The sequence below is a fragment of the Conger conger genome, chromosome 17 (assembly GCF_963514075.1).
Source record: "Conger conger chromosome 17, fConCon1.1, whole genome shotgun sequence".
Taxonomy (NCBI): domain Eukaryota; kingdom Metazoa; phylum Chordata; class Actinopteri; order Anguilliformes; family Congridae; genus Conger; species Conger conger.
The window spans coordinates 39548180-39561204 of record NC_083776.1 but is presented as its reverse complement, the minus strand read 5'-3'; the positions used below and the strand labels follow the sequence as shown (position 1 = coordinate 39561204).

The window sequence follows — 13025 nt, the reverse complement described above, 5'->3', positions numbered from 1 at the left end:
ATTGTGTGGGAAACACCCTACACTTTGTGTGGATTGCTAGGATTGATACATACGACATTTTGTGATAATAATCTTCATGTACGGCGCCAATTAGCGTTATGTAGCTGTATAACTGCAAAGTTAATTGTAAACAGCTAACAGTCAGAATGATAACACAAAGCAAATATAAAAACGAAGATTCACATTATCAGTTACGACTAAGCTAAACACTGGCTATGCCTGGAATGCTTGTTTAGTCTTACTGAATCCACCGCAATGCTGGATCCAAAAAGAGATGCTGTCCTTGTAGAAGTGGTGATGGATCCGTGAATTTATGCTCTGGGATGGTATGCTGGGGTGTTCCCGTGTGCTGCGTGATGTCGTCTGGTCCATTCGTTCGGAAAGATGTCCATTGGTCCTTTTTCCATGCACAAAAGTGTTTTGCTGCAGTTTCTATAGGTGAGTTGTTGTATCAATTTGTGTACCACAGTTTCCACTCACTATTTTCCACTTTAAGTTACCACAAGGTAAGCTGGATGAGGCCTAGTGGAGTGCTGTGGAGGCCTCTGTCTGAGTGTTGGGATCAGGGCGTGGTGCAGGGCTGTGGAGGCCTCTGTCTGAGTGTTGGGATCAGGGCGTGGTGCAGGGCTGTGGAGGCCTCTGTCTGAGTGTTGGGATCAGGGCATGATGCAGGGCTGTGGAGGCCTCTGTCTGAGTGTCGGGATCAGGGCGTGATGCAGGGCTGTGGAGGCCTCTGTCTGAGTGTTGGGATCAGGGCGTGAGGCGGAGGCAAGAGTCGACTGAGGTGAAGAGAGGACCGCACAATGCTGGTCCTAGCTCTTATACTGTGAAGGTTTATTGCTCCCACCATTACAGTATTGGCTTAACCGTAACTAGATGTCACAATGGGTGTTGTTGTAGAATTGTCTTGTGGAATTGTGGGAAATTTAGTTACGTGGTCCCTAGAAAAAGCATGTTCTTTGCCTGCATTTACTGAGTGAATGCATTTCCTCAAAAACAGTTTTGAAACGCACGTCTTTGGAGGATACTATTGATTGGAGGATATATGTGACTCACGGTATTATCAACCAATGAAAACAGTCAGATCTAATTATCGACCAATAGAAACATGCTATTGAAATGCCCGTTTTGCTGTTGGAATGCCCCTTGCTGTTGATACGCCCCCAACTCCAGTCTGCAGCGACACCCAACTCATTGTCGGGGCTACATTGCACAGTGTGACATGTAACAATCTAAGACAGTCGATATCGCAGGGTGACATGTAACAATCTAAGACAGTCGATATCGCAGGGTGACATGTAACAATCTAAGACAGTCGATATCGCAGTGTGACATGTAACAATCTAAGACAATCGATATCGCAGTGTGACATGTAACAATCTAAGACAGTCGATATCGCAGTGTGACAAGTAACAATCTAAGACAGTCGATATCGCAGTGTGACATGTAACAATCTAAGACAGTCGATATCGCAGTGTGACATGTAACAATCTAAGACAGTCGATATCGCAGTGTGCAGGCAGCATTACTGTCCACCTCATTTCAGAAGCTTTATTTGAGCTGTGAACTTACCAGTTTTTTTTTTTTGTTTTGTTTTTTTCTCTCGTTGAGATTTTTATTGCTTTTTTTAGTTTCAGACTGATGGCGGATAAGTCACCTGCACTGGAGTGACTAGCAAATCTATACTACTTGCATGAATGATTATGTAACCCTGCAAACTTAATTATTTGTTTTGTTAATTAAAGTTCTGAAAATCCTCCTCCTATCCACACAATTTATTTTGTTATTTGTTGTTCATTAGAAAAGAAAAGATTGTGAATGACAAAGGAGGTAGAGGTAGAGAAACTCTTAATTTAGTGTTCTTTGGACTTGAAGAGGCATTTGTACATGAATGTGTATTGAATGGGAATTTGTTTCATTATAATTTATTATGATGTTATGTCCTTTCATTGTTTTATGTGGTTGGAGCTATATTTGGGTATTTGGACTCCTTCCTGATCAGCTGGTGATTGAGCATAATGGTGTCAGCCCACCTTGATAAACCGCTCTACTCTGACTATAATACTGCTACAACCAGTGAAAATGTATGATTCATAAAAACATCATTTTTGAAACATGCTGTGGCACAACAGGCTAAGATGCATTGAGCCTTGCTGCTGCAGTTCATTGCAGTTGCACACTGAGTTTGACCAGCTGAAGTGGCATAATTGGCTAGCTGCTCGAGGGAGGGGGGAGGACTAAGCAGGGGGAGGCTCGGTACATAAAACAACAGGGCCCCGATCAGAAACATACGTTTCACCACATGCAGGACCATGTAATTCCAGTGGAGGGAAGGAGGGTGAAACTGATGTAGGAAAAATTCTACAGGTCCTGGAGCATCTGTTAAGATAGACGGCATCATGAACACCAGTACATACCAAGATATTTAAATAATAAATGCACCCCCAATGAGCTGACAAGATTTCCATTTTCATTTAAAAATGTAACTTTTGAATGCAATTCACTTATGTGTACTTTTATAAGCAGATAATCAAATCATATATTGAAATATTACGTTTTTATAGACAAAATTTAAAGCATTTTTCATCAAGCAGGTGGTTTTAATGTTGTGGCTGATCGGTGTATAGCCTATATATTCAGAATTCTGTACATAAGATTTCCTTGAAGCTACGGTAGAAACCAGGAACTGGCCTTTCAGTCAGTGAGTCAGTGAAGTCAGTCAGTGAAGCAATGAATAAGTCACAAGTGGTGCAGGATGGTTGGCAGAGCTAGTCTACCTAGAGCGGCACAAACAGAGCTAGTCTACCTAGAGCGGCACAAACAGAGCTAGTCTACCTAGAGCGGCACAAACAGAGCTAGTCTGCCTAGAGCGGCACAAACAGAGCTAGTCTACCTAGAGCGGCACAAACAGAGCTAGTCTACCTAGAGCGGCACAAACAGAGCTAGTCTACCTAGAGCGGCACAAACAGAGCTAGTCTACCTAGAGCGGCACAAACAGAGCTAGTCTACCTAGAGCGGCACAAACAGAGCTAGTCTACCTAGAGCGGCACAAACAGAGCTAGTCTACCTAGAGCGGCACAAACAGAGCTAGTCTACCTAGAGCGGCACAAACAGAGCTAGTCTACCTAGAGCGGCACAAACAGAGCTAGTCTACCTAGAGCAGCACAAACAGTGGGCCTTTCAAATAAAGGCACCGGAAGCGGGGATGCAATCCAGAAGTGAAACAAGGTCATGCATCCAGCAATGATGCACAACTGTAAACAAAAGCTTAAGACGGATGTCGTAAGAACGTAATATTCCTTCGTAGTAATGCAAGTAACAATGATAATAAAATGCCCAATGTGCGTCTAGAGAAAGACCCGCAATAGAACCATCTAGAAGCTACAATCAAAGATAGTGGAGGCATGGATTGTTTTCAGGGGACACAGAGGTATTAACCAAATCAAGAAAGAGCCAAGAGCCTGCTTCCATATTAAATACATGGTCTATACCCTGCTTCTTTGGATCACCCCACAGGCTTGGCTCTGACCTGAGACCTGGGAAAGACCTTCCACCATGCCGCTTTTCGGGAAATCTCACAAGACCCCTGCTGACATTGTGCGGACCCTGAAAGAAAATATGGCTGTCTTGGTCAAGCATGATAAGAAGACGGAGAAGGTAAAATTCTGTTCTATTGAACATTACTTTACTAGGAGCAGTTTGTGGCATAGTGGCTATGGTACATGACATGGGACCCGGAAGTTTGTGGGTCAAGATAAGATCTGCACAGCTATTAAGCCCTTGAGCAAGGACCTTAACCCTGCATTGCTCTAGGGGATTGTCCCCAGCTTAGCCTAATAAACTTAGTCTAATAAACTAATACAAGTTGCTTTGGTAAAGGCATCAGCTGAATTACAGATTATTATTATTATTACTTAATATATCTATTGAAAAGTATAACGTCCTCTGTCATTCTCTACAACCTGTGGTGATATGTCCACTAAATAAAGAGATAGATTGTTTGAAAAGATAAACCAACATGAAGACCAGAGAGCTGTCTGGCAGAAAAGCAAGCCATTTTGAAGCTTAGAAAAGATGGGAAATCGATCAGTGCCATTGCGCAAGCATAGCCTGTACAACAACTTGGAACTTGGTATAAACTTATTAGGAAGGACAGATCCAGTAAGAGAGGTGGGGGGGTGTGGCTGTTTATGTAAGAGTTGACCAACTCATACCTAGTGAGGATATTTGGATTAAGCTCATTGGGGAGGAAGATGAGGGTCTTAACATTGGATTGTGTTACCGACTGCCAGATGCAGATAGTAGTGTGAATACAATGTTCTTTAAAAATATAAAACAAGCTTGCTAGGGAGGTGGGACTATTATCATGGGAGAACTGCTGTATATGAATGAAGATATTGCTGATGGCTACTTTGTTGGGAGTTTTACCAGGGAGGAGGTTACTAGTAGACCGGAAGGCATACTCAATGTCTTAGCCAATATTGAGATGGGGGATAAAGAAGTACTGGATAAATTGCATAAACTAAAGACAAATAAGACCGCAGGCAGCCCCACATGTAAAATCCTGGAATCTATCATTAGGGAAATAACTGGAATTATTTCTTAAAATAATAGCATTCTAAGGGATAGCAGTAGTGGCGGCACGGATGGTGCAGTGGGTAGCACTGCCGCCTCACAGCAAGGAGGTCCTGGGTTCGAATCCCCGTCGGCCGGGGCCTCTCTGTGTGGAGTTTGCATGTTCTCCCCGTGTCTGCGTGGGTTTCCTCCGGGTACTCCGGTTTCCTCCCACAGTCCAAAGACATGCACGTTAGGCTGATTGGAGAGTCTAAATTGCCCGTAGGTATGAGTGTGTGAGTGAATGGTGTGTGTGCCCTGCGATAGACTGGCGACCTGTCCAGGGTGTATTCCTGCCTTTCGCCCAATGTATGCTGGGATAGGCTCCAGCCCCCCTGCGACCCTGATCAGGATAAGCGGGTTCAGATAATGGATGGATGGATGGATGGGATAGCAGTATGGTTTTCTTAAGCGTAGGTCATGCCTGACAAACCTTTTGGCATTCTTTGAGGAAGCTACCAAGTGTTTTGATGATAGCAGGACTTATGATATTGTTTTATTAGTCACTTTCCACACAGGCCATTTAGCTAACATAGCTATTTAGCTGACGTTACTTGTGTTTGCATTTAGTTTGCTAACTTTAGCTAAATGTTAGCTAGTGGTGATGCTAGCCACTGATGCTATTGCTAACACCATTCGATTTCAGTCTGCTCTTAAGCTTGCCTGCACAATTATGTAACATAAACATGCTTACTCACAAAGGCATAAATTCATTTTCACTTTTATTTTCATCAGACTTCTCCAGTCTTCTGAAAAATGAGCAGTGACGGTACTGTGCAGTGGAACCCAGCTATCACATTATCTTAACCATCCATCCATTATCTTAACCTGCTTATCCTGAACAGGGTCACAGGGGGGCTGGCGCCTATCCCAGCATACATTGGGCAGGAATACACGCCAAAAGTTGTACAGTGAGGCATTTTTAAATATATAAACTTTTAGAAATTTGATGCCAGCTGTTGTTTGATTTCTAGTTTTGTCAGCAATGAAATGTAAACTACAGAAACCCGGGAAATTAAATGTATCAAACTAGTGAGCGGGGCTGGAACTGGAAACGCAGTATCGAGTAGGATACACTTTTACACAGCACCAGACAGACATGTTGTCCTGTGCTGAATACCCTTTACACAGCACCAGACAGACATGTTGTCCTGTGCTGAATACCCTTTACATGGCACCAGACAGACATGTTGTCCTGTGCTGAATACCCTTTACACGGCACCAGACAGACATGTTGTCCTGTGCTGAATACCCTTTACATGGCACCAGACAGACATGTTGTCCTGTGCTGAATACCCTTTACACAGCACCAGACAGACATGTTGTCCTGTGCTGAATACCCTTTACATGGCACCAGACAGACATGTTGTCCTGTGCTGAATACCCTTTACACGGCACCAGACAGACATGTTGTCCTGTGCTGAATACCCTTTAACATGGCACCAGACAGACATGTTGTCCTGTGCTGAATACCCTTTACACGGCACCAGACAGACATGTTGTCCTGTGCTGAATACCCTTTACATGGCACCAGACAGACATGTTGTCCTGTGCTGAATACCCTTTACACGGCACCAGACAGACATGTTGTGCTGGATACACTTTTACATGGCACCAGACACATGGATATCACCACATGCAGTGAAGATATTCAATGCACTGAACAGGTGTTTTAACTGCATTGTTCAAGATCTGCCTCATTCGCATAATGCGATTAGTAGGCAGTCCCATTCACTGATTGCGTAATGAGCTGTAGCATTTAATTTCAGGCATATGACTGCGACTGCGATACGCTTTTGGCAATGCAAAAAGTGTACGTAAATCTGGCCAATAAGTCTGATAAGTAAATGAAGTAAGAATTATGTGAATGCCAGAGGTTTGCTTTAACAGTGTCAGTGTTCTCAGTGGTGAGTGGTGCTTTGGTTTCACAGTGGTAAGTGGTGCTTTGGTTTCACAGTGGTAAGTGGTTCTTTGGTTTCACAGTGGTAAGTGGTGCTTTGGTTTCACAGTGGTAAGTGGTGCTTTGGTTTCACAGTGGTAAGTGGTTCTTTGGTTTCACAGTGGTAAGTGGTGCTTTGGTTTCTCAGTGGTGAGTGGTGCTTTGGTTTCACAGTGGTGAGTGGTGCTTTTGGTTTCATGTTGGGCAGAGCTACTATTTCCTACCCTGTCTGCGGAATTTATTTTCCCTCCCTTTCCTCTGAAATATCTCCAAGTAGATCTATTTGATTTTGTCTTGTTTGGTACCAACATCAGTTAAAAGTGGCAAGGATCCTTTTTTATTTACCTGATCCTCAGTTGGGGGAGATTTCCGTTCTCTCTTATGGAATTATTTGTGTGTGATTGTTTGCGTACGTGCGTGGCACATGCATGGGTGTCTTAATGTTTCCCCCAAGGCATCTGAGGAGGTTTCCAAGTGCCTCGTGGCAATGAAGGAGATCCTGTACGGGACGAACGATAAGGAGCCGCACACGGAGACGGTGGCTCAACTTTCCCAGGAGCTGTACAACAGTGGCCTGCTCATCCAGCTAGTGGAAAACCTGCAGGTCATCGACTTTGAGGTGAGGCCTTAACCTGTATCCTCACCTTATTTATGTTAGCTGAAATTCAAAACTGATCCTTGGTCAACCCTCCAACTCTGATGTAGAGAGAGATTTTGCCCCTGATTGGCTGGAAAGCCTCAGTGCTGCAGTGGCAGGTTCTGTATCTCTTCCACAGGGGAAGAAGGATGTGTGTCAGATCTTCAATAACATCCTGCGACGACAGATAGGGACACGCAGCCCCACTGTGGAGTACTTCTGCTCTCACCAGGAGGTCCTGTTCATCCTTCTCAAAGGGTGAGCCCCTTCCAGTCTCCCCTGTTATTAAGGACTGAGACTCTCATGCTATGCAGAATTTTACTCAATTAACTCAGTGTACTTCCCCAACAATAACACTCTTGGCTCAGCTGTGTGGGTATATGTGTACGCATGCATGTTCCTGCTGAGGAATTGGTATTTTTGGAGTCTGGTTCGATTTCAATTTGGTTTTACGTAATTATCAAATTTTTTTCATTTTGTTTTTTTGTGAATGTATGAATGTACCATGAAAAACTGACAATTAAAATTTTTTTTTTTTTTTTTCTATTGAAATGTTAAACATAAATGATCAATTTAGTCTTCAAAAGCATTTATGAATTTCAGGTCTGTGTATTTCATTTTTATATTGTTCAATTTTTAATTTACACAAGCAACCTGCCGTTATCAGTGTTCCTCAATCCTCATGTAACACGTTAGTCAGTTAAAAACAAGCTGAAATCAAAATTAACTTTTTCCTCAGTTTAGGCAATTCTTAACTATGTGAACACATCTTATAGTATTTATTCCATATAATGTATACAATTGTAATGCCTCTGTGTCTGCACACCAAAGTGTATGTATGTGTGTGTTTTCCACTTCCCGGAAAAAATCCACTTCCTGAATTTTGATTTCACATCATTGTGTGCCAGTGGGCATGTGTCTCGATCAAATGTCTGTCAATTTTCTGTTTCTGTCCCCTCCAATCCAATATCCTCTTCATGCAGCGGCATGCATCCTCATTTGACATCAGTCAAATCCACTCCCCGCCCTACAAAAACTCCCTTAGAAAGATTGGTTTCACTTCTGTATACACTGAGACCCTCCCCCATGTAGAAAATCCCGCATATATATCACATTGCAGATGCTAGTGCTGCTCTCATTTCAATTTCAGCTTGTCTTTAACTAGCAACGTGGACGTGGAATAAATCATTATTCAATTCAATTTTATTTGTGTAGCCCTTTTCAAAGCAGACATACCAGCCCTGAGCCCCCAAATAACATATGAGGTAAACAACTTGCTAGTGGGAGAAAAACAGTGGCAAGAAAAAAAACTTGAGAAATCTTGAAAGGAACCCGATGGGCCTATAAGTTTAAAAGCTAGTCAGGTATTAAACTAACATATAAACTACAAACTCCACAAAAGGATACAATGACAATGCGGTTGAAGTGCAGACTGTCAGCTTTAATATGATAGTATTTTCATCTATATCGGATTAATCATTTAACTGGCTTGACAGATGTGTTTCGTTAGCCAGGTGTATTCGTTTGTGTAGTTAGTGAATGCAGAAGAGAGCTGTTGATGTCTAGTCTTGATTTGGGGCAATTGCCTTTGGAGATTGTTATTGGGGTGTGACAAAATGAGGAAGACAACAGTGTTGATGCATACAAAGTGTATGCATAGGCTAATGCTCAGAAATGAAAATCAGTCAATTAGGAACATTGCAAAAACCCTGGTTATGCCCCATTCAACAGTTTGGTTTAATATTAGCAAATTATTATTTATTTTTTTAAATGGGGAACTCAGTTATGTCAAAAGACCCGGTAGACAGAGGAAGACCACTGTATGGTCAGAGAATACTCTCTATGGTGAATGAAACGCCCCTGACAATGGCCCAACAGATCAAAAACACTCTCCTGGATGCGGATGTAGTTGTGTCAGTCAATGATACATGGGAGACGACACCAGCAGGGCTACAGAGGGTACACTGCAGGAAGACAATGACCTGAAACATAACACTAGAGCAAAGGGGTTTTTGCCGGCCAAAAAGTGTAAAATCCTTGACTGGCCAAATCGATCACCGGACCTGAATCCAATTGAACATGCACTTTAGAGGAGACTGAAGGCAGAAAGTCCCCTGAACAAGCAGGAACTGAAGATGGCTGCAGTTCAGGCCTGGCAGAGCATCACCAGAGACTTCAAGCAGTCATTTCATGCAAAGGATATGCAACCAAATGTTAAAAATGATTACTTAACTGTACAGTGTTAAAATGTCCAATGAAAATTGGGGCGACTAACTGGTCTGTATTCCTACATTTCCATCCATGAAAATACCCTGAAATTAAAGCTGCCAGTCTGCTCTTCAAACTCATTGTTGTTGAATCCATTGTATTCAGAAATAGCCACCATTGCTTGCTATAGCCTAGTATCGTACAGTGGGAGCAATAATTATTTGATCCCTTGCTGATTTTGTAGGTTTGCCCACTTACAAAGAATGGAACTGTATAGAATTTGAATCATAGGTACATTTTAACACTGAGAGACAGAATATCACAAAATAATCCACAATCACAACATCATGTAAATTTTATAAATTTAATATCATATTTTCACATGAAATAAGAATTTGATCCATAGAACAATAGGACTTAATACTTGGTGGAGAAACCTTTGTTGGCAAGCACAGAGATCAGACGTTTGTTGTAGTTTTTCACCAGGTTTGCACAGATCTTGGGAGGGATTTTGGTCCACTCCTCTTTGCAGATCCTCTCCAAATCCTTAAGGTTCCGAGGCTGTCGCTTGGCAACTTGAAGCTTCAGCTCCCTCCACAGATTTTCGATGGGATTTAGGTCTGGAGCCTGGCTAGGCCACTCCAGGACCTTAATATGCTTCTTTTTGAGCCACTCCTTTGTTGCCTTGGCCGTATGTTTTGGGTCATTGTCATGTTGGAAGACCCATCCACGACCCATTTTCAGTGCTCTCACTGAGGGAAGGAGGTTGTCGCCCAAAACTTCCTGGTACATGGCCCCATTCATCCTCCCCTCGATAAGGTGAAGTCGTCCTGTCCCCTTAGCTGAGAAACACCCCCAAAGCATAAGGTTTCCACCTCCATGCTTCACAGTGGGGATGGTGTTCTTGGGGTTGTACTCAGCATTTCTCTTCCTCCAAACACGGCGAGTCGAGTTGATGCCAAATAGCTCTATTTTGGTCTCATCTGACCACATCACCTTCTCCCAAGCCTCCTCTGGATCATCCAGGTGTTCTTTGGCAAACTTCAGACGGGCCTGTACATGTGCCTTCTTCAGCAGAGGAACCTTGCGCGCGCAGCAGGATTTTAATCCTTCACGGTGTAGTGTGTTACTGATGGTTCTCTTCGTGAATGTGGTCCCAACTGCCTTCAGGTCATTAACAAGCTCCTCCTGTGTAGTACTGGGCTGATCCCTGACCTTTCTCATGATCATTGATATCCCACGAGACGAGATCTTGCGTGGAGCCCCAGACCGAGGGAGATTGGCGGTGACTTTGTGTTTCTTCCATTTTCTAATAATTGCTCCAACAGCTTCTCACCAAGCTGCTTGCTTATTTTCTTGTAGCCCATCCCAGCCTTGTGCAGGTCTACAATTTTGTCCCTGGTGTCCTTAGACAGCTCCTTTGTCTTGGCCATGGTGGAAACGTTGGAATCTGATTGATTGTGTGGACAGGTGTCTTTTATACAGCTACATAACTATGTAACGAGTTGACACAGGTTATTTGGGTAATGAGTTGAGATTAGGAGTGCTTCTTAATGGAAAACTAACTGGTCTGTGGGAGCCAGAATTATTGCTGATTGGTAGGGGATCAAATACTAATTTCATGCAAAAATACGATATGTTGTTATTGTGGATTATTTTGTGATATTCTGTCTCTCAATGTTAAAATGTACCTATGATTAAAATTATACACAGTTCCATTCTTTGTAAGTGGGCAAACCTTCAAAATCAGCAAGGGATCAAATAATTATTGCTCCCACTGTATGTTAACAATCTGACAGGAACTCGCATCCACACAGAACCTTTCGCTCAATTGTCCAACTACGAAGCATATGAACGTGAATGAGTCGAATGGCCGAATTAGTTGTGATGTATTCCCAAATCTGAGAGAACTAACAACTCAACATCACTTGAAAGCAGGGTTACTTGCGTGCGTGTAGGGATGATGGATATTTGTAGTTATTGTGATGCTTATTTCTGTGAGTAGCTGGCTTTTAACAGAAAAAAATAGCAAGCTGAGAGAAAAGTTTATCCACCAAATTAATTCAATGAAAATATCAAACCAACTTCAATCGATTAATTATTTACACCGAAATGTCTGTTAGTCGCTCCAATGTGTGTGCATGTATGTGCAAATCTGTCATTCATGGTTTGTGTATGTCTCTGTGGGTGTGTTTGCATGTGCGTAAACCAGTTTGTGCACGTGTTTGTACACATATATGTGTTTGAGGGTGTGTTTTGGTGCGAATGTCCTGAATGTGCAAGCCTGTTTGTGCATGTGTTCATTTGTGTGCATGTCTCTGTTTGTGCATGTGTTCATTTGTGTGCATGTTTGTGGGTGTGTCTGCATGTGCATGTACATGCATGTTTATGCACGTGTCTGTTGGTGTATGGATGATTATTGGATTATTATTGGTTGTGCAGGTACGAGACCCCCCAGGTGGCCCTGAATTGTGGGATCATGCTGCGGGAGTGCATTCGGCACGAGCCCCTGGCCAAGGCACTGCTGCAGTCGGAGAGGTTCCGAGACTTCTTCAGCTACGTGGAGATGTCCACCTTCGACATCGCCTCAGACGCCTTTGCCACCTTTAAGGTCCTGTGCCTTTGTTCTGCTGTTTAAAATGACCAAAAACCTGCTCACGCTTATAAGTCTTTTACAAAACTTCAGGATCAGGATAAGTTTTGACATGGTTTATTTATAGTTGCGATGATCGTGAATGGTTGTGAGAAATTCAGCTGATCGCTTAAATATTTATTGAATCCACAGATACAGCTGCAGTAGGACATTAAAAAAAACACCTTACTATGCTTACTTACGTGTCTTACCATTTTCTCCTGAGGAAATGTTCTCAAATAGCATTGTATCCAAAGTTAATGCAGTTGCATTCTTCTGCCTCTTATTCAGGCTGCATCTTGCAGGACTTTATGCCTGCTAGGGGTGTAAGTCATTTGTTTGTAGCTTGCGAGTTAGCTACTGGTCCAGCTTTTTAAATATTTTTGTTAAAAAATATCTAGCAAAGGTTGGAACATATTTATGTGCTTGTTTTTGTTCTTTCGAGGTTTGCATATAATCATCTTAAAATGATCACTGCACACCCATCGGTCAGCCAGACACGGATTCTGGAGAGGAGTGTTGTTATCCACCACTATAGCAAGCAGCCAGAGCCTTGGGTTATCTCAGTCGTAGAGTGGAAGCTTGTGAAAAATTAATTTAGAGCCAGCATTCGCACAACTGGTAACAGAGCACTTGCTGTCTAGCTGATTAGCCAAGCTGTGAATGTCAGCTTGCAATCTTGGAAAAAATATATATCATGACTTTTGAAGGCTGCAAAATACATTCCTTTTGGAACTGTCTTTAAGGATGTAGCGAGTGATATCAAAAACATTTTTTTTTAGTGATCAGCTAAATTTGTGTCTCTATTGTTATCATCCAAGTAGGGGTGGGTGATATATTGACTAAACTTTACTTATTGCAGCTTCTTTTATGTGGGATGTAGTGAATGCCAAGTACAAAATGTTTTTAAGCCACCGGCATTAGACTCGCTTTGACACTTTGCTTCTCTCACTCTCTACCATGGCTTCACAAAAAAAAATATTTCACACACACTT

At 42.5% G+C, this 13025-nt stretch overlaps 1 protein-coding gene across 3 annotated transcripts in view; it reads left to right on the top strand.

Moving 5' to 3' along the window:
- Positions 1-13025, top strand: part of cab39l (calcium binding protein 39-like) — a 59556-nt gene that overhangs the window by 31553 nt on the left and 14978 nt on the right. For all 3 annotated transcript variants that reach the window (XR_009705870.1, XM_061225978.1, XM_061225979.1), the window contains exons 2-5: positions 3517-3657; positions 7008-7172; positions 7330-7448; positions 11841-12009. Coding sequence is in view for 2 of the 3 variants with exons in the window: in XM_061225978.1 (XP_061081962.1) it covers positions 3556-3657; positions 7008-7172; positions 7330-7448; positions 11841-12009 (555 nt within the window). In the remaining variant the exon portion in view is untranslated. The remainder of the gene's footprint in view (positions 1-3516; positions 3658-7007; positions 7173-7329; positions 7449-11840; positions 12010-13025) is intronic.